Source organism: Orcinus orca, chromosome 2 (genome assembly GCF_937001465.1).
Source record: "Orcinus orca chromosome 2, mOrcOrc1.1, whole genome shotgun sequence".
In the NCBI taxonomy this organism is placed as follows: domain Eukaryota; kingdom Metazoa; phylum Chordata; class Mammalia; order Artiodactyla; family Delphinidae; genus Orcinus; species Orcinus orca.
In genome coordinates, this window is record NC_064560.1 from 115,624,935 (window position 1) to 115,645,517 (window position 20,583).

The window sequence follows — 20,583 nt, forward strand, 5'->3', positions numbered from 1 at the left end:
TATGGTTAATGCACTCACGTTAATTATAGTTGTATTTGAGTTTTATTGAAAAGTGGAATGAAAATACGTGAAAAACAAAGGAAAACTCAGTTTTGTCTTAATGAACTTGGAATCTCGGTATTTCAATATAAAGAGGGCTCTTTCAGTATTGCTAGTGGCAAAGTCTATAAATACCCATGTTATAATTGACTAGAAATGGATTTCACCTGACTACATATAATTAAACAAAAATAAAAAGTTGATAATTACTTTTCATTAATAGTTTGAACATTAATTTTAGAAATAAAAGGTTAAGGAGGCACTGTAACATCATATTTATGAAGAAAATTTTCTTCAGCTAATATTCTGGGGATACAAGAGGAAATTTCCTTCTGTTGTTCTCGCCACTTGAGTATATTCTCTGCCAGTTCTGCTGTCTCAGCCACCAAAATATCCATCTCTGCTAAGGCTGTGCTCTATAATATTTGAAAGAAGGGGAAAACAGGAGAGAAATCATGTGTCATTAATACATTACTATATCATAAATAATTATGACACCAAAAGTTGACAACTCATCTTTTCCAGCCCCTTAATACAAAGGCTCCTTAAAATTGTGCTTTCCTACATGTTCTTTTTCTTTGTGAGTTCATCTCTCCTTTGTCTTCAATAATCACCTCAATGCAGATGACCCTCAATCTATATTGTCAAACCTAATCTTCTTCCTAAAATTTAGTCCTACATTTCAGTTTGCTGGAAATCTCCATCTAGATGCATATTCAATATCTCAAACTTGATTTAACCACAGTTCAACAAACCATGACTGAACATTTACTGTCTCTGCAAGACATATCAAAAAACAAACTCATTGGCTTCTTTAATCTCTTGATCCTACTTATCCTCAAGTCCCAAAGGCTAGAAACTTCATTCTTTGGATGTGTCCCTTGTCCAAATAGTAGCCACGTGCTAGAAATTTGACCTCCAAAAATCTAAAAATCTACACAATCCTTTGTATTCCTATGCTTTAAATCTTTTATCTGAATGACTATTTATTCTCCAAGTTCCTCTGCCTTTTGTTCCTCTGCCTAGTCCTCTAACCCACAGTTCGTCAAACTTTAATGTGCATAGGAATCACCTGAGGAACTTGTTAAAATGTAGATTCAGATTCCGAAGGTCTAAAGTGAATGAAGTCTGCAATTCTGCATTTCTAGCAAGCTTCCAGGTGATGTTGATGCTCTGCCCTCACTTTGAGTGACAAGCCTAAGTCTACTTTATCCAATATTTTCTCCATGATTAAGGTACAGTCCTGCTCAAGTCAACCCTCTGTGCCCTTCTCTAAAAAACAAAAGAAAAAAACATCCAGTGATTCCCCAGTACTCAGACAAAGTCTAAACTTCTTAGTCTGGTTTTCAAAATATTCCATAAACTAACCCCGAGTCAATCTCCCTCTCAATACCTTGAAGCATCAGCCAAAGTGGAGTACTACTCTTCCCTCAAACTACCTGTACTCTCTAATTTTCATGGCTTTCCTCACATTGCTGCTTTCGGCTGAACTACTCTTTCTGATGCACATCCAGTTTTCACTGATTCTTCAAGATGGAGCTTGCTATTAACTCCTATTTAAAACTTTATTCAAGTATTCCTACTTCCTATCCTATTCCTAATCTCCCTAAAGTGAAAGTAATCACCTCCTTCCCTGTGTTAAAAGACAGCATCTTCTTTATAATTCTCTGCTGCACTCACTGTGAAAATACAATACTATAAAGTAGAGAGTATCTTATACTTTCTCTCACCAAACCTTGAGAATTTGAGGAGAGGGATTGGTCATACCTGTTTATCTCTCATGATACCTATAGCACAGTCCCTTGCACAATGAAGATAACACATATTTAATAAATACTGGAATAAAACAATGTAAAATGACTTCTAAATAAAGAAAAGGCATCTTGATTTAAAAAAAGTAATTTGCTCATAATATTAGCCAACAAAGAAGTTAGACAAGGAGATCACATATTTGAGATTCTAGTATAAAAGAACTAAAGATAGCTAAAAGCAATGTGAAAGGAGTTGATGAGGTACTTAAATGCTATTGGTAATACTCACCATTTTCTTTAGATTTTCATCTAAATGAGGGATATTTCTAATTATTTCAAGATGATCTTCTAATCTCTCAATGAAAGTTACTGCCAACTCCAGCAAATGCACCATGTATCTGAAGGAGGGAGAAAAAAAGTCAACTCTTTTTTTTTTTAGTTCAGGTATTTTGTGTTCTCTTTTTTCCCTTTAATTAGGACTTTTAATATGAAATTAAGAGAATTACAATCCACCCAATGAGCCGTTAATAACCTTTCTGCATTCATGGAAATATCAGTGATAAAAAAGGTTCTTCTTCCGGGCTTCCCTGGTGGCACACTGGTTGGGAGTCCGCCTGCTGATGAGGGGGACGCGGGTTTGTGCCCCGCTCCAGGAGGATCCGGCATGCCGCGGAGTGGCTGGGCCCGTGAGCCATGGCCGCTGAGCCTGCGCGTCTGGAGCCTGTGCTCTACAACAGGAGAGGCCACAGCAGTGAGAGGCCCGCGTACCGCAAAAAAAAAAAAAAAAAACGTTCTTCTCTTTCACTTTAAACAGGAATTAACTTTTCATCCAAACACAAAAACAGAAAGAGACAACACTAATCATATCTGTAGCCCAATCTAATGTTAGACAAACATCAATGTTAATAATTTTCTCATATAAGTAAAAAATTGGGACTTCGGCACAGTGGTTAAGAATCCGCCTGGGGCTTCCCTGGTGGTGCAGTGGTTGAGAGTCCACCTGCTGATGCAGGGGACACGGGTTCGTGCCCCGGTCCGGGAAGATCCCACATGCCGCTGAGCGGCTGGGCCTGTGGGCCATGGCCGCTGGGCCTGCATGTCCGGAGCCTGTGCTCCGCAACGGGAGAGGCCACAACAGTGAGAGGCCCATTTACCGCCAAAAAAAAAAGAATCCGCCTGCCAGTGCAGGGGACACGGGTTCAATCCCTGGTCCAGGAAGATCCCACATGCCACACAGCAACTAAGCCCGTGGGCCACAAACTACTGAGCCTGCGTGCCACAACTACTGAAGGCTGCGCAACTAGAGCCCATGCTCTGCAACAAGAGAAGCCACCGCAATGAGAGGCCCGTGCACCACAACGAAGAGTAGCTCCTGCTCGCTGCAACTTGAGAAAGCCCGTGCGCAGCAATGAAGACCCAAGGCAGACAAAAATAAAATTTTAAAAAACTTTAAAAAATAAATAAATTTTTAAAAAAGAGTGAAGAACTTAAAAAAAAATTTCTCTAGGTAAAACCTCATTCCATTTCAATCTACACATTCTTGGTGAAGGGTGAAGACAATAAGGATAAATGTACTTCACTGAAATAGCCTACACATGAAACTACTTTGAATCTTTGTATTTGCAAAATGCCTTAAAACTATTACTCAGTTCTTCTGATATATATAATGTATAATATACACATTAATGATATTTAACTACACTGAATAGATACTGAATATATCCACAAGAATGGGATTTGTATATTTATTATTTTACTGCAAGATAAAAGATCTGACACTTAGAGGAAATATTGATTTGCTCAGGGTCAGTTAGTGAGGCACTGGTGGAGAAAGTTAGCAATCAGATCCCCAGATGACTGCTTTTTAATTTTATTGTTATTTATTATTAATAATTACCTACACCTTCAATTTGATACTTTCCATACTCCTATGAGAAAGAGAGCAATAGAAAGCATCCCCATTCTATGGATTGGGAAACTAAGGCAAAAACTTAAATCATTTGCCCAAGGCTTTGAGGCATATAAACAGCAGAGGTGAGATCAGAACTGTTATTTTTCTCCTTTCAGTTGACATTGTTTTCATCTGTCCCTGCTTAAACTCCCCCAACAGAATTTTTATATAGAGGCAACATTAATGCAACAATAAATTTACATCACAGAAAGCTGTCTATACATAATAAAAATGATTTTTATCCACCTTACTATATATTATGGATCTAATTTCTTTCATTAAAGTCATTATTTATAATTCCTAAGACACAATGGGCAAAAGGAATGTCTTTCTCTTAACCATTGCTACAATTCTTTAAAAGTAAAGGATTTTCTTTCTGGTTTAATGTATCAGCATTAATAACAATATTAATAGATACGATCACTCATATACTGTTTAATGAATTATGCTATGAAATAACTATTAGTCTAAACAAAAACTACCCTCAGGGAACATGTGTGACTGTTAACGTCTACTTTTTAGTCTAACCTGTGATAAACAGCTTCAATAGGCAAGTTTTCTTGGCACATGGGTTTCAACAGTCTTTGCCTGAGGGACCGCTTTTCTTTTAGCACCGCTTCCAAATGATTATTCATGCTTTGCAGAGTATGACACTTCTGTGCTACACAAACCAGAAACAGTAATTATAATTAGCAACAGGACAAGTTTTGAAGTCACTAATACTATCAATGGTCAAAAATTAATCCCACCATTTCTCTCCTAAATATCTCCCCTTTGCTGTCTTTAATACCAATACCAGTTTCATTTTCAACTATTTTCTCTTACTTTTCCTACTGACAACCCAATCTAGTGCTAAATTCTTTGTTTCCCAATTCTACTCCTAGTTCAGTGTTTATAGCCAGAGCCATATTCTTCACATAAAGTGTCTGTCTCTAATATTCTATATTAGAGCATTAAAAAACAAGCATTTGTCTTATAAGCTACTTTTATTTCAATATTTTCCCCAGAATTGTTAATGGTTGTCAGCTGTCTCTTCTTTTAAATTTTTATTTAGAAAAAATTTGAAACTTAAAAGTTTCAAGAATAGCTCATTGATTGAACTCTCATATACATTTCCCCTAGACTCACCAACTAACATTTGGATACGTTTTCTTTTTTTCCCCTTTTTCTCTACACGCCCATACATATATTTTTGCTAACCAATTTGAGAGTAAGTTGCAGATGTCAGGACCTTTTACTCCTAAAACTTCAGCATGTATTTCCCAAAATAGGAACATTCTCTTATATAACTATACTACAAGTATCAAATTCAGATAATTTAACATTAGTACAATACTACCAATATTTAATACAGCCTATATTTAAACATCACCAAATATCCCAATAATGTCATTTGTATTAAAAAAAATTTTTCTAATCAAATATTCAATCCATGACTACCCTGTGCTTTAGCTGTCATGTCTCTTTAGGATCCTTTCACCTGGAAAGTTCCTCAGCCTTTGTCTTTTAAGCTCTACTGACTTTGTTAGCTTTGGGGCAATACCTGGAAAAATTATCATAATTTTATAGCCTAGTGCTTAAAGTAATCCAAGAAAAAGTTGAAATTTCAATGATTACTCATTTAACTAAACCACTTACCCAAAAAGGAAGGATGGACTACATCTGCTGCATCTTTTTCTAGTCTTAGGAGTTCAATTTCCAGGTTTTTCTACATTAGAAACAAAAAAACACTTAGCTCATGCAGAAAGTAGCCTGAAGTAAAGGCTTTGATAAAAATGGACAGTCTTTAACTCAGGAATATTTAAGGGGACCAGGAGGATGATTTGTTATGAGAGCCCAGGGATTTACTGAATCTTTTCATTTTGGTGTTCAAGCCCTGTTGCTGCTACTGCTACTACTCCTAACTACTACTATGACCATTACTACTATTATTAACTACTGCAAAGAAAAACCTATACGACTATGTGCTAGACACTGTTCTGCGTGCAAGAGGATTACTGTTGGAGCCAGTTAAGATTTTTTTCCATACTAGAGGTAGAAAGTAAAAACTCCAACATAATTTACCTGGTAGATTTCAGCTTGAATATCTGTGATCTGCTGTAGTCTGGAGAAGTTCACAAAGCAAGAAGTTGATTTCTTAGATATATTTAACATCTCCTATTGGTAAGTGAACAGAGAAAGCAGCAATATGTCAGAGTTTATGTGTGTGTTGGAATAGCATGGCCACGTGTCTAAAATATGAGGATATATTATGTCCAACGCTGCCCCTGAAAAATGAAATACAGAGTAGGACAGTGCAATGTATATTTCCTGTTTTTTAAAACCTGCACCATCACAAATCTTTTGCCCAAATATTAATATTTTAAAAATAAGAAAAACAAAGAAGAAAATCACTTTGTACTATTTCTTAAGGCATCATGCACAATAGACTGGCATTGCTGATAGCTTACCAAAAAATTCTAAAGTTGAAATTGTTGGAGAATCACTTCTACACAAATGACCTAGTCTCTCAGACCTTCCTGGGGCTAAAATTAAACACTTCCTGGGCTATGGAATCATTCACCTGATTCATTAAATGACCTCTATTGGTTACAAGTCATTCACACTGTCTCTTTCCGCATTCTCCCTCTCTTAGATAAAGGAATGTTTTGTCCAGGCATAATTATTCCTTGAAAAAGCCTACCTCCTCCTCCTTTTTATCCTTTCATTCTATATTATACTGCTTTCTTAAATTGCAGGTTATCTCAGAATAAGAATATTATCTTGTTCATCCCTTGGCTTCATCTATAATTTTTTCTATCCTCTTTTTCTTCTCTAGAATGTTAGCACTGGAAAGAACTTCAGATATCATATAGGCCAGGGATTGGGAAGCTACAGCCTATGAACTAAATGCACCCATTGCCTGTTTTTGTATAGCTTAAGGTCTAAGAATGGTTTTTATATTTCTTAATTGTTGGAGAAAAAATCAAAAGAAAAACATTGTGACACATGAAAATTATATGAAATTCAAATTTCAGGGTCCAGAAATAAAGTTTTATTGAAATTCAACTTCACTCGTTCATTTGCTTATTATCTCATGTTGCTTTCATACTACAACAGCCTAGTTGCAACCCTATGGACCTAAAAGCCTCAAATACTTATGCTCTGGCCCTTCATAGCAAATGTTTGCTGACTGATGGTAATGAATTTTATAACATTTATTGAGTTAGGCAACAGAAGATTCAAGGATGAACGAAACAAGCTCTCTGCCCTTAACAAGCTCATGATGGATGGGAAGGAAAAGGTATTCCAGACAGAAAGAACTAAACATTATAAATGCTCAGTAACTGGGACTTCCCTGGTGGTCCAGTGGGTAAGACTTCATGCTCCCAATGCAGGGGGCCTGGGTTTGATCCCTGGTCAGGGAACTAGATCCCGCATGCATGCCACAACTAAGAGTTTGCATGCCTCAACTAAAGATCCCGTGTGCTGCAACTAAGACCCAAGGGAGCCTAAATAAATAAATATTTTTTAAAAAAAGAACAAAGCTGAAACAAACAACATTTTCTATAAGAGTTGTATCATATCACATCACAATTTTAAGCATCACTCAATTTTTAATTCACACGGGAGGATGTGCACTTAAGGGATGGACTGCTTAAAGGGATCATATAATACATCATTTTGAAAGAATCAATGATAAATCCTTGTAATAAAAATAGGTTTTTTATATGTAAAGTTTGCTTAAAGTAAAATCATGCTACAAATCTTCAAAGTTTCCTCACTGGGCCTAGCTGTGCAGTAAGATTATAAGAAGGTCTTTTTAAAAAACATTTATTTACTTATTTATTTGTTTATGGCTGCATTGGGTCTTTGTTGCTGTGCATGGGCTTTCTCTAGTTGCGGCGAGCGGGGTCTACTCTTCGATGGGGCGTGCGGGCTTCTCATTGCTCTGGCTTCTCTTGTTGCGGAGCATGGGCTCTACGTGCACGGGCTTCAGTAGTTGTGGCACCTGGGCTCAGTAGTTGTGGCTCACGGGCTTAGTTGCTCCATGGCATGTGGGATCTTCCCAGACCAGGGGTCGAACCCGTGTCCCCTGCATTGGCAGGCGGATTCTTAACCACTGCACCACCAAGGAAGTCCCTATAACAAGGTATTATGGAGCTATGGATTGGCAAAACAGGTATCTGTCTAATTAGTGTTACTTGAAGGACACTATGAAGATCGTCCCAAAGACAACCCGCAGCCCAATTCTCAGTCCCAAATGTCTTATAGTATGAATTTACCAAATTACTTTGTTACAGAACTGGACAATACAGGTGAGAGCACTAGGTAATCTGGTAGCAAGAAAACACAGGAGAGAAGTGAGGAAGGTAAGAACTGGGGAGTGCTGTGGTTATGTTTTGCCTATTTTCCAACGCATTCATTCCTACCCCTTGTTTCTCCCCAAATCCATAAGGTCTGGCTACTAGGTCTTCAAGTAATCTAGAAAAGTCCTTCAACAGACGTTTAAACTCTTTCAAGATAGTGTTACAGTATCTATCATCTATTACAGTTCATTTTAGAGATGATATAATGTGTCAGAAAAGGGAGAGCTCTGGGATCTAACTCTACTTCACTAGTTGAGTGGCCCTGGACACGTTTCTTGGTCTCCTCAGGTCTTAGTTTCTGCATCTTAAAATTACTGTAAGTAGATAGTAGAATTCTCTAATGACTCTTCTAGGTATAAAAAGTTGTCTATTTTTCATAAATCTTTCATCATGTGCATAGTGCTAATCTCTGTAGATGGTTTTACCTTTTCTATTTTTCTCAGTTGCCTTTTTAGTGAAATTCCTCAACTTCCTCATTGTCTCAAATTTTCTTTCCCTTCTCTCAACCTTCTCCCATTCCCTTGTCACATCTGCCATTTCTATTCCATTATTCCCTCACATCTTCAATTTCTCCCTCTGTTGGCTTGTTCCCTTTGGCCTATGAACATGCTCTTCCCGCCGAACCTAAAACTACCACCCCTTGGCTAATCTCCCTCTTCTCTCCTTCGCAAAATTAATTCCTTCCTCCAATCATGTTCCAAGGTCTCTCGGGTCTTTTTCACCAGTTTTTTTGTTCCCCCCCGGCCTTTAAAGATGCGTGCTTCCCTTGGCGCTCTCCTGTACCCGGCGCCTCCCGTAATGCTTCAATATTTCACACAAACGAGCGTTCTTTGGGACCGTATGTTTTAACCACCTACCCGTTATTTCCCAACCCCGCCACCGATTACAATCTAGAGGCGGTATCACTGGATGAAAAAAGGCAGGTAACACTAGTCTTTATTACCGCCCAAGAACTGACCTGGGAAAACTCGCCTGCCAGACACTTGAAACACCATCTCCTTAGAGCCCCGCTTTTGCAGAACCCACCGCGGACCAGTCACTTCTGCTGCCTACAAGGAGCTCCATCGGCCCCGACTCTAGAACAGCCCCCAGCCAGCACCCTCCCACCCACTCCCGCAGCCAGCACCACCACCTCACAGCTATCTTCTGTCGCCACCGTGGGCACCCCCTTAATGACGGCATCGCCCACCACGCACCTGAGTAACCAACCCCGAAGCTACGAAATGTCCCAGCAGTAGCCCCGCAGCGTTTGGCTCGGACGGCGGGTCCCAAGGTTTCGCCTCAGCCATGGCTGGCAGCCGCCTTTCCGGGTGGCGCGGAGAGTGAGCGGAAAGCACCGCGCGGCTCGATGACGTCACAGGGCGTTTCCGACCCGGCGGAAGCCTAGGGAGCGCATCCCAGGCGAGCGCGGGTCCCGGGTCCTCCCCTGCGGAGCCGGCTGTGAGCGGAGGGGTAGGAGGCGAGTTCGGGGATCCCTGATCCTCTGTAGGCTCCTAGCGGCGTCTAGCCTTGGAACAGCTGCAAAAGCGGTGGGGCCTGGTGTTCTTCCCTTTCTTCCTTGCCACTCTTGAGCTGGCCCCCAAGATCCAGGGATCGGCAGGAGGTGACAGCTGGAGCTTGAGACCTAGCCGGGAGGCCGACGGGGTGGCTGGGTGCAGGGCCGAGTGGTGACAACTGCTCTTCCTTCCCGCAGAGACCCGAGCCTTGGCGCTAGGATGGGAAACAGTGCCCTCCGCGCTCATGTGGAAACCGCGCAGAAAACTGGTGTCTTTCAGCTTAAGGACCGTGGGCTGACCGAGGTGAGACTGGGAGGGATCCGACCAAGGGAATTTAAAGGGAGAGGGACGGCGGGCGGTGAAGTTAATAGGTAAGGGATTCTCCGCGCTGAGAGCCCCTTTCTTCAGTTCCCCTCAGAGTTGCAGAAGCTGACAAGCAATCTCAGGACCATCGACTTGTCCAACAACAAGATCGAGAGTCTACCGCCTATGATTATAGGGAAGTTCACTCTGCTGAAGAGCCTGTCCTTGAACAACAACAAACTGAGTATGGCTTTTGCGCCTGGGAATTTTGCTAGTTATCAGCTGTTAAGAAGGGTGGTTTTTCTCTTGGAATAGAGTGTGGAGTACGATTATAATGTTATTAAACTGGTTTTCAAATAAATGTATCAGAATCTTAAAAAAGAAAAAGAAGGGTGTTTTTTTTTTCTTACAAGCTGATTTTTGTTGTTATGAAACTGTTCAGGAGCTCAAGATGCAGAAGAATGTCAGAGTCCTTGAAGCTTTCTATCTCTTGTAATTACATATATAAGCCTCCTCTCCTGGTGTAATGATTGGTAGGAGGTTAATTTGGACTTGAAAGGGACCATCTTTGGGGTGTAATGTAAGCAGAGCTAACTTTGCTGCTAATTTGGAAGGGCGGATGGGATGGGAAGGAGAGGGCCTTCCAAATCCCACAAAATTGCTGTGGGATTGTGCAGTGGCCCCTTCACAAAAGGAGCCTATTATACACATAATGCTTTCCTGAATTTTGATGGCACCCTCACCTTCTGAAGACGATGTTGGTAAAAATGAAATACTTAAAAATGGCACAACATGTGAAATGCCTATGTATATTAACAAGAGGCATAACAGACTGCCATATAGTTTTTATAAACTTCATCAAAGGTGTTTTTCAGCTGTGTTGGATTCAGGTTTTTAAATTTTTCTTTGCCAGCTGTCCTTCCTGATGAGTTATGCAATCTGAAAAAACTAGAGACACTAAGCCTAAACAACAATCACTTGAGAGAGCTGCCGTCTACTTTTGGGCAACTATATGCCCTTAAGACCCTGAGCCTCTCTGGGAACCAGCTTAGAGCACTACCATCCCAACTTTGTAACCTACGGCACCTGGATGTAGTGGATCTCTCCAAGAACCAAATTCGGAGCATACCTGACACAGTGCAGGAGCTGCAGGTCATCGAACTCAACCTCAACCAGAACCAGGTCTAGAGCTTAAGGGTTTTTTTCTACAGCATGTATGTGGGTTTACGGTCTCCTGAATAAACAATTGTTCTCTAAACTGTAATCATGGAGAGGGGTATCAGAGGCTAGAAGAGAGGTATATTCTATGGGCTGGACTAATTTCAAAGCCCAAAGTGCCGTGAAGTTAGTTGAGACACTGGGTGTGTTTGTTGTGTAGGTGTTTTTTGGAGGGTAGGATGGGTAACATGGTGAGGCAATTTCAAAAGTTAAACCTCTGTTTCACAAACCTTGAGTTCTTCAGATCATCCTCAAATATACCTCTAATCATCTAGCAAGGAGCTATGTCAGGAAGATAGAGTGGAAAAGAGGCTTAAACTCATATGTTCTCAGAGTTGGACATCAGAGTTCATTCAGTTGTCCTTTTGCTGACATCTTTGTCAAGTGTGTGTCCTGCTTTTGCGGAAAAACCGTCAGTGGTAGGATTTTTGGAGATTGTTGGACAGCTTTAATTGCAGTATTTGAAATTTATTTCCATAACTTCAGAAACTCTTTGGTTAACACATATCTGACTGGAGAAATAATCTTTGGTCTAGGCATAAGGCACAAATGATGAAACACTGATCATAGTGAGACTGGGTAGTCTAGTTTTTCTAGTGTCTACGCTTCTAGATCTGCAGAGTCCATTACAGTAGCCACTAGCCACATGGCCATTAAAATTCATTTAAATTAGACTTAAAAATTCAGTTCCTCGGTTGCACTAGCCATATTTCAAGTATGGCTCAATACAGCCATATGTGGCTAGTGGCTACCATATTGGACAGCACAGATATAGAACATTCCACTAGTTGCAATAAGTTTTATTGGACAAAACTGTTCTAGAATGTCCTGACCTTACGTTATGATGAAATTCAGTCAGTCTTGGATGAGATTGGCTTTATCTTTTCCTTAAAGTGGATATTCTTGTATGTTCTTGAGCTTTTTGGAAAAAAATTCTGAATATTTGGGGAAAAATATTGGAAAAAACTTAAGCAAATTGAGCACTTGCTCCACATTCACCTTTGCTGCCTTAAATCAATGGTTCTCAGGTTTTAGTGTGCATCAGAATAACCCGGAGAGCTGGTTAAGAGATCACTGGGCTCCACACTCATTGTTTCTGATTTTGTAGGTCTGGGGTAGGGTCTGAGAATTTGCAGTTTTAACAAGGTCCCAGGTGATGGTCTGAGATGATACCAGGCATAGTAAATATAACTAGGTGGCTTGGAGCATTTAAAGGGCAGAAGAGCTGAATGAATCAAAGATAACTGCTTGGTATTGAGCTCAAGAGCCTAAAAGAAGAGTGGTGCTATTGGGAATGGGCATGCTGAGTGGGTTATGATGGTGAAACATCCAATGTGTTTTACTAAAAATCAGAGACATAGGAGTGGAATAGAGGTGGGCAGAAATGAATGTAGATAGATAGCTTAAAAGAAGTGATAGCTCTAAGAATGAATGAGGGCTTCCCTGGTGGCGCAGTGGTTGAGAGTCCGCCTGCCGATGCAGGGGACACGGGTTGGTGCCCCGGTCCGGGAAGATCCCACATGCCGCGGAGCGGCTGGGCCCATGAGCCATGGCCGCTGAGCCTGCGCGTCCGGAGCCTGTGCTCCGCAACGGGAGAGGCCACAACAGTGAGAGGCCCGCGTACCGCAAAAAAGAAAAAAAAAAAAGAGAATGAATAAGCTTTCTAGGAGAAAGTTTAGAAAGATTGAATATTAAGTATTAGGGACTGCTGCTTGAAAAATGTCCATACAAACAAGAAGGGAAGCCAAAAATCAGGAATAATTCAAAAGATAGGAAGAAAAACACAGCACTTAGGTACAAGAAGTGGGAGTTTCAAGAAAGGGATAGCACAGTCAAATGCAACAGGGAATGAGGGCAATGAATCCTTGACTTTGGCAGTAAAGTGGTTGGCATCTATGTACACGTAAAAGATTGGCAGTAATTGTACCAAAATGTTTACAGTGATGGATTACAGGTAACTTTTTTCTCTAACCTCGTATGATTCTCAAATTTTCTATAATGAACAGTGCTTTTATTATCAGAAAAATGTGTTTCCAAAAAGCCACTGGTGACCTTCAAAAAAGATTTGTTTTTTTTTCCCCAAAAAAGTGTAGTAGTAACAGAAGCTGGATAACACAAGAGGCTTCTGGAGTGAGTGGGTAGTGAGAAAATGGAGGTGGTAGAAGAAAGAACTAGGACAAATAGTCAAGTAAAGATTTTTTAATTTAGTAAAAAATAATTATTACAGTGCTTATACTTTTTCCTATTATCCCTTTTATAAATTGTTCAATAGATAGCTCAGATCTCAGTGAAGATATCTTGCTGTCCTCGCCTTAAAGTTCTTCGTTTGGAGGAGAATTGTCTTGAGCTCAGTATGCTTCCACAGAGCATCCTCAGTGATTCCCAGATCTGTCTGCTTGCTGTAGAAGGCAACCTTTTTGAAATAAAGAAACTTCGAGAACTGGAAGGCTATGATAAGGTATGTATTAGTGTACTTCTGAATTTCTAGTCACTGCTCCAGAGAAGAGAAAGGTGAAGTAACTCACACGAGTGTTTCTAGGTACGGGACGTATGTATAATCCATTTATGTCAATAAGGATTTGTTCTCCATTTTGGAGGTGGGTTCTGAGAATCAGCCAAATGGTATTGTGGCAAGATGATCTTTTTCTCTAGACAGCTTATTGTAAAGCATCTTTTTCTTTTGATAGGTGTCCTATTAAGATATAAAGGAAAGAAAAAAAACACCCCACAAAACCATGTGCTTTAAATTTGCATCTAGAATAGGTAGATTTTGTAGGAAATGAAGGACCATAAAAACCTAAAGGATGGGCTTCCCTCGTGGCGCAGTGGTTGAGAGTCCGCCTGCCGATGCAGGGGACACAGGTTTGTGCCCCGGTCCGGGAAGATCCCACATGCCGCGGAGCAGCTGGGCCCGTGAGCCATGGCTGCTGAGCCTGCGCGTCCAGAGCCTGTGCTCCGCAACGGGAGAGGCCACAACAGTGAGAGGCCCGCGTACCGGAAAAAAAAAACAAAAACAAAAAAACTAAAGGAAAAAAAATCATAAAATCCCAAATAACCAATAAGTTAGTTATTTGCTCAGGGAAAAATAACACATGTATTCTTTCATGATTTTCAGTACATGGAGAGGTTCACAGCCACCAAGAAGAAGTTTGCATGATGTTCTCCAGGAGCATGTGAACCATACAGGACACTGACTTGGAACCTGTTGCAATCTGGCTGAATGAAAGGCTCCTGTTGTTGTCAAGGATATCTGCAGTGAGGAGATGATATCCCAGGAGGTTATATTTCACTCAATGATCTTTTTCCTTTCCAGGGCTCATCTCAAATAAGCTAAAGGGAATCAAACACAGGAAGACTCTTCCATTTTGAGTCATGGATAGGGCAAAGGACAGTGTTGATCTTTGAAACCATCATTTGTTTGGCTTTGAGAAACCCAGTAGCTAGTTGCTATGTATACAGTGAGGGGATGCTGCCTGGTACCACAATAGCTCCACACAACAGCTTGAAATTTCATGTGTCTCAATGTGCGAGCTTTCAGAAAATCATTTGCCATTCCACCCTGTGTTGACACTTCATATTTTTATGAAATTCAAATAATTCATGAGAGGCTGCTATGGTTAATCTAAGGATTTATGATTTTACTCCAGTCCATTAGTTCAATTGCAATGTTTATACTTGGAATTTAGGATGTACATAAAGGTATGACTCTTGATTAAAAGTGTACTTTGTCAGAGAAGCAACAACACAACACTAAGAGGTGTTCCCAAGGCTGCAGTAGCAATTTTTTTTTTTTTTTTTACTATTGCAGGTGCCTTATTGATAGAGGGCTCTGAAGAGCTAAAACTGTATGCAAAACTTGTAAGATACAGGGTTTTAATAATCAAGATTTTCCTGAAGCTTTGTTAGAAACAGTCTCTTATTTCTGGTCATCTTTTTGTATTTAGAACTCTAATAATCAAATTACCTATCAAAAAGCTACTGTTACAGTATTTTACAACAACTTATGTTTATCAAATTTATTCTCTGAATGAGAGAATATACTAAAGATTTTTTAATAACTATGGCTGGAAGAAAGGTTAATCCTTTAAAGTAAGACGACAGGGGAACTTTAACCTGTAAATAGACCTTTGTTTGAAAGTAAACTGATAAGAAATGTTTTATGTTCTTGTTCGGGTTGCAAGAGTACTGAAATGCCTTCATGTGACTTATAAACATTTTGTGGTACTGGAAACCATGCTTATTAAGAGAAACTGAAGCTATAAAAGTAGATTTTTTCAGACTGTTACTGGCATGAACATTTAGAAAGCTACAACTCTGCTGTTTTCTGATGTTTTGTCTTAGCCAAGGGGCCGTCATTTACCATGTACTGTTCTCATTTTACAAACCTAGTTTAACCATTACGTCAAGAGATCACAAGAGCCTAGTGTTTATATGAGGAAAGTCTCTCTGACCTTAAATCTGGTCTAGGGGTTCTCTTTTTCCCATGTTATTCTCTGTTTCTCAACTGGGGAGGGATGGGGGTGCCAGTTTACATTACCAATTGAGTTTTGTTTTTTATAAACTTTGTTTAATGCTTAATCTTATTGATCTACTGAACATTTCTCTATTTTATCAATACTTATCTAATAAATCAGAACTTATAAATTAAATAACTTAAATGTCCCAAGACATTTATTAATGGGAGTTTTAAAAATCCCTACCCTTAAGAGAATCCCGTTTTGATGGCTAACTTTCACACCTTGGACCCAGCCTTGTTTCCAGATACCCTCTCTTCACTCTCATTCACTTGCCCAGTCTTACCAGGTTATTCTGCTCCTTAAACCCACAGTGCAACGTCTGTCTCCTTTAACTGTCTTTACATTGTTTGCTCAGTCAGAATGCCCTCTCTTACTAACACGCTCCTTATCTGTCTAAGCCCCTTCCTGAGAAGTCTAAGCCGAATTAACTGCTCCATCTGTTACGGCAGCATTTCTCACATTCTGTATTCATCTGCCTCTTGCTAGACTGAGCTACTTGAGGGCAGGGATTAAGTAAAGTAATATGCCCAAAGATATAGTACACAAGTGTTTAGACTTAAATATGAGCTAATAAAGTGGGTTGACTTGAGGTCTGGAGACTGAGATTCTAAATCACCTACCTTCTTTTAGAGCTTGGTTAGAAGTCAGTGTAGTATACTGAGTAAGAACATGGGCCTTGGAGTCAGAAAGATCCTGATTTGAATCCAAAGTCTATCATTTACTAGCTTTATGAATTTGAGCAACTTACTCTCATCCATAATATGGGAAACACCTCCTACCTCTCATGTATGTTATGAGGATTTGGTGAAAAGATACATAAAAGCATTTAGAATAGTGCCTATGACAGAGTAAGTGCTCAATAAATGGTGCTATTTATTTTACCTGTAAAACATTAAAATAGAATTTAGCAAGTTGTACAGAAATGGAAGGCTTGGAGCAAACACTACATTAGGATGAAAAACAAATGAGTAGAGAATAAGGAACCTGAATATCAACCTGAGAACTATAAGTATGCTTAGGAATGTAACTGGGATAACTTAGGGTTTTAGTAAGGGAGTAACCTAAAGAATAGCGTTTAAAGAAACTAATTCTAAGAGCAATTGAGTATAGGATGTCTGGGAAGTAGAAATTTAAGTTAAGGGGAGATTCCTAATCCATACATGACATGAAAAGATGTAGAGTTGAAATGTGGTAAACAAAGGATGAATTAAAACTGTGAAAGAAGAAAAAAACAGGCACAACTATAGGGGATAAAGATCACTGTCATAAGACCAGAAACCTGAAGAGGGAGCTTATTGTTAAAAAAAAATTAAGTTCAGTGGAGAATAATGTTTAACTCCTTAATTATAGGTCAGTTTTATGCTCAAGGTCACAAAACTAGTAAATGATTGAACCAAAACTTGAATACAGTTGGTCAGACTCCAGAGCTTGTGCTAACCACCTCAGTCACTACCTTTCAAAAGTAATAGAAACAAGTTTCCAGACAGTGTCACAGGAGAAGACTTTTAAGTCAACAGCTTCTATTTCTAGTGTATTATGAGCCTAAGTTCTACGTCCTCATTCCTCTTTTCTCAGTAGCAGAAGCTTTGAAAAGATATGTAACCTGGGATCCATGGATGGGCTTTCAAGACCCATTTATGCATGATTCACGTGTGTGTGTTTGTGTGTCTGTTTCTCTGGAGAGATAGGCTGTGTTGTCTTTCATCAAATTCACGAAGAGATCCTTGACCCAAAAAGAGCTCCGCTCTAGAGAGAATAGCAGCTATCATTTAATAAGCTCTTACGTTTGCTGGGCACTGCTCTAAGTGCTTTACATGCATTACCACATTAAGTCTTCGCAGCAACTCTATGAGGTAGGAATCATTAATCCCACTTTACGCACAAGGAAACTGAGGCACAGAAATGGTTTTATAGTCACTCAGCCAGCAAGTGGCAGAGCTAGAGTGTAAATCCAGACAATATGGTGCCTTAGTTCACACTTCTAACCAATTATACTGTTGCAACAGCATACTGGTATCTTTAGAACTATTTCCTTCAGCCATAATAGTGTTAAAATTTTTTTTTAATGCTTTTAGGAAGGATATTTAAGTATAGAACAGCCCCCAGTGTTTTATACCTTCTTATTATACACACACATTTACTACCACCTGCCAAACTACTCCTTTTTGGCATGTGGCATTTCTATTACTGAGGGCCTAATTAAATCTCACTATAAATATTTTCCTTTTCAGCCTTTGAAAGTTCCCATGTTAACTCTATCTCCTCCAGTAAGTGCGTTGCAGTTTTCACTCATAAACACTTTCAGTCGCTAGTGTATTATAAGCTCAAATGAATAAAACAACTAGTAATGATTAAAATGAACCTCATGACAAATCATAGCAATGAAAAGTCCTATATTTCCAATGAAAATGGGAAAGGTGCTAATAAAGTCAGGTGTTTGTTGGAGTGCCTTTTGATTTATGGATCTTTGCTCTATTCAGTTTGTCAAATAAGAGCTGACAAAATTATTGCTTTCCACCCCCCAAAAAGTACTCACAGAAGCACATCACTTATTTGAAAAAACAGTTCCATTAGTTAGTTACAAAATTTAATTGTAAGGATCAAACAGTGGTTATTGGTCAAACCAATTGACATTAATAGCTTTGAAGTGTGCAGAAGCTAGTTTTTAAATAAAGGTGACAAATACCAATCAGATTCTTATAACACTGTTCAGGATCTAAGCAAATGTGATTCTGGAAGTTGAATCCAAAAAGCTAAGAGAATCATAGTGCAATCATCAATAAGTAAACCAAAGACATAATTTTCTAAATCATTTTTAAACAGAATAAATTCTAGTTTTTAAAAAAGTTTAAAGCTACATAAAACTCAAAGTAATCTAACTATTTTCTACCTGAGATCAAAACAAGTTTCTTTTTTCCTATCTAAACAATTCTTGGCATTGAGGTAAATCTGAATTCACGTGATATACTTTGTCAAACTTTTCCAAAAAATTTTAAGCCCTGCTGTAGAGAGAAATTCTCATAATATATATACATATTTACATATTTCTTCTTCAAAGACTAATGACAAATTTATGAGGTTAATAGGCCTGTAATGGGACCATGATACTATTAATAATATGAAAATAAAAAGCCATTCATTTATACCATGTGTTCCTATATGGTGCAATATGAAATGGGATCATAGAATCTATGTACATAGATGAACCACCAAGAGTTCAGAAATTAAGCTCACTTTAAGAAAACTCATTCTGTTATTTGAAGCAGAGGTTGCAAAGTTGTGATGTATAACAAAAATATGGTGTATACAGGCTCCAAAACCAAGCATTGGCCTAAACTGGCAAAAACTGCAACTTAAACAGAAATTAAAACCAACTAGATCTTCACTGTGGTTATGCAACTTTTGGCTTTAGGGTCTGCAGGTTTTACTGAGGTAACAACCTCTTATCTCTTGCCTCTCCTCCTTGTGCCTGCCCCTACTGCCCCCAGCCTTTGACATGGCTGTCTTTGGCAATGCTTCCAAAGTTTCAAAGCAGAAGAACTTGCTAAGTAAATGGAGAGAATAAAAAATAACATTATGTATGATGTATGAAAAACAACCTAAGAGTATGGACTGAGAAAGAAAGTACTAGAAGGAAAACTAAGCCACAGTCTACCCTCAAGGGAAAAAGAGAAAATAAAAGAATAGGGGGGCTGTTACTCCTAGATCTTCTTCCACATCATCTCCCGATTAGAAGAGTGTGGAACCAAAATTTCAAACTCTGGAAAGGTAATGACTGAAGGAGGAGCTAGGGAAGTGAATAAATGATAAAGAAGTACAGCAGTAGCTTTAGCTGTCAATGAGTTTCTTTGCTCTGGCATTGGCATTGTCAATACGATCTTTGTTGGTGTCAGCCTGGAAAAAAGAAAAATACACCCGCATTACTTCACAAGATAAGCTGCTCTAAGAAACATTAAATTTCATGTACTTAGAGTAACTGACACATTGAGAAAATTCAGGAAATAGTCCAAGCCACATTACAAAACTCATTTTGGGCAAGAAGTGACAGAATATCAAATTCATTTGGAAAAACCTGGGTGTATAAACATGACAAAGATATAACAGAAGAAGTTGCCAGTATTTCATGAGTTCTATAACATTTTTTTTCATAGTTTAACATGTCTGAAACTAGGATGCATCTTATAATCAATGGCATGTAGATGCAGTGAAAATATAATGCTCTTCTCTGCTATAGATCTGGACCTTGTGGGAGTCCCCTGAACTGAATCATAGAATCTCATCTGGAGCTAGCCTAGATCTCACCCAGAGACTGAAATAACCTACCCCAAGATCTGTGGAACAGATGTATCACCATCCATATCAATATGTAAGTTAAAATGATGGGTAATATGTAGCCTAAACCCACGTAACAGCATTGAAAACATCTTATGAACCATTATTTGCCTCAATGAAATCCATCATAAGTGATTCAACAGAAAGCCAAGCTGAAAAACTTACCCCAACCTTTAAAGTATACTGAGATTTTAATGAAGTAACAATAAATAAGAACAGCTTTTAGATGTGACACAACCAAACACAGAACACAATTTCAGTATATTTTATATCATATGAAGTAACAAATAGCAACCACACTTTTTTGTTACTCTTGTTTTTGTGTGTCCACCCCATGAGAACCATTCTGCAGAACTGATTTTTACCTACTGACTCATGAGATGAAGATTCAGGAACTTACTAATTTGTTATTAGTTAACAAAATAAAATTCCAAAAGCTAACTCGCTCTTTCAGGGGGAAAACAAAAAAACAAAAAAAAAAACCCCGACAGCTCACAGAAAGGTTAGAGGAGATTGTGAGCTTCATGTGTGAAATTTTAAATAAAACCACTTCGTCCCAAGGTCTTGGTTTCAAAATGAACCAGTTGAGTAAGAGACAGGAGGACTCGACTATTGTTTTTCAATGTG

At 39.0% G+C, this 20,583-nt stretch overlaps 3 protein-coding genes across 15 annotated transcripts in view; 1 reads left to right on the top strand and 2 right to left on the bottom strand.

The window, feature by feature from the left end:
• On the bottom strand, nucleotides 1-9,478 carry HAUS2 (HAUS augmin like complex subunit 2). Of its 6 annotated transcripts, XR_004485422.2 has the most exons (7): nucleotides 9,287-9,478; nucleotides 5,806-5,898; nucleotides 5,380-5,449; nucleotides 4,270-4,402; nucleotides 2,080-2,188; nucleotides 1,112-1,311; nucleotides 317-455 (listed from the first exon to the last, which is right to left on the bottom strand). XR_004485422.2 is itself a non-coding variant. In XM_004273942.4 (6 exons), exons 1-6 carry the CDS (start codon nucleotides 9,377-9,379, stop codon nucleotides 291-293), a joined length of 663 nt encoding a protein of 220 aa, XP_004273990.1. In that variant the 5' UTR covers nucleotides 9,380-9,478; the 3' UTR covers nucleotides 1-290. The 6 variants fall into 6 exon arrangements, 5 of the variants coding, with proteins under 5 accessions (XP_004273990.1, XP_033291574.1, XP_033291573.1 ...); XM_004273942.4 differs by lacking the exon at nucleotides 1,112-1,311 and having other exon boundaries at nucleotides 1-455; XM_033435683.2 differs by lacking the exon at nucleotides 1,112-1,311 and having other exon boundaries at nucleotides 1-455; nucleotides 5,806-6,008; nucleotides 9,287-9,411.
• LRRC57 (leucine rich repeat containing 57) overlaps nucleotides 9,449-20,583 on the top strand; it is a 27,811-nt gene continuing 16,676 nt past the window's right edge. For 3 of the 7 annotated variants that reach the window (XR_004485418.2, XR_007475363.1, XR_004485421.2), the window contains exons 1-6: nucleotides 9,784-9,889; nucleotides 9,995-10,133; nucleotides 10,803-11,071; nucleotides 13,380-13,565; nucleotides 14,223-14,385; nucleotides 19,859-19,990. Coding sequence is in view for 4 of the 7 variants with exons in the window: in XM_004273944.3 (XP_004273992.1) it covers nucleotides 9,806-9,889; nucleotides 9,995-10,133; nucleotides 10,803-11,071; nucleotides 13,380-13,565; nucleotides 14,223-14,264 (720 nt within the window). In the remaining 3 variants the exon portion in view is untranslated. Of the gene's footprint in view, nucleotides 9,694-9,783; nucleotides 9,890-9,994; nucleotides 10,134-10,802; nucleotides 11,072-13,379; nucleotides 13,566-14,222; nucleotides 15,760-19,858; nucleotides 19,991-20,583 lie in introns of those variants that run through there. The other 4 variants (XM_004273944.3, XM_033435680.2, XM_033435679.2 and 1 more) reach the window with 4 other exon arrangements.
• The window catches only part of SNAP23 (synaptosome associated protein 23), a 35,589-nt gene continuing 33,179 nt past the window's right edge, over nucleotides 18,174-20,583 (bottom strand). For both annotated transcript variants that reach the window (XM_004273945.4, XM_049705517.1), the window contains one exon: nucleotides 18,174-19,518. In XM_004273945.4, the coding sequence (XP_004273993.1) occupies nucleotides 19,453-19,518 (66 nt within the window). In that variant the 3' untranslated portion in view covers nucleotides 18,174-19,452. The remainder of the gene's footprint in view (nucleotides 19,519-20,583) is intronic.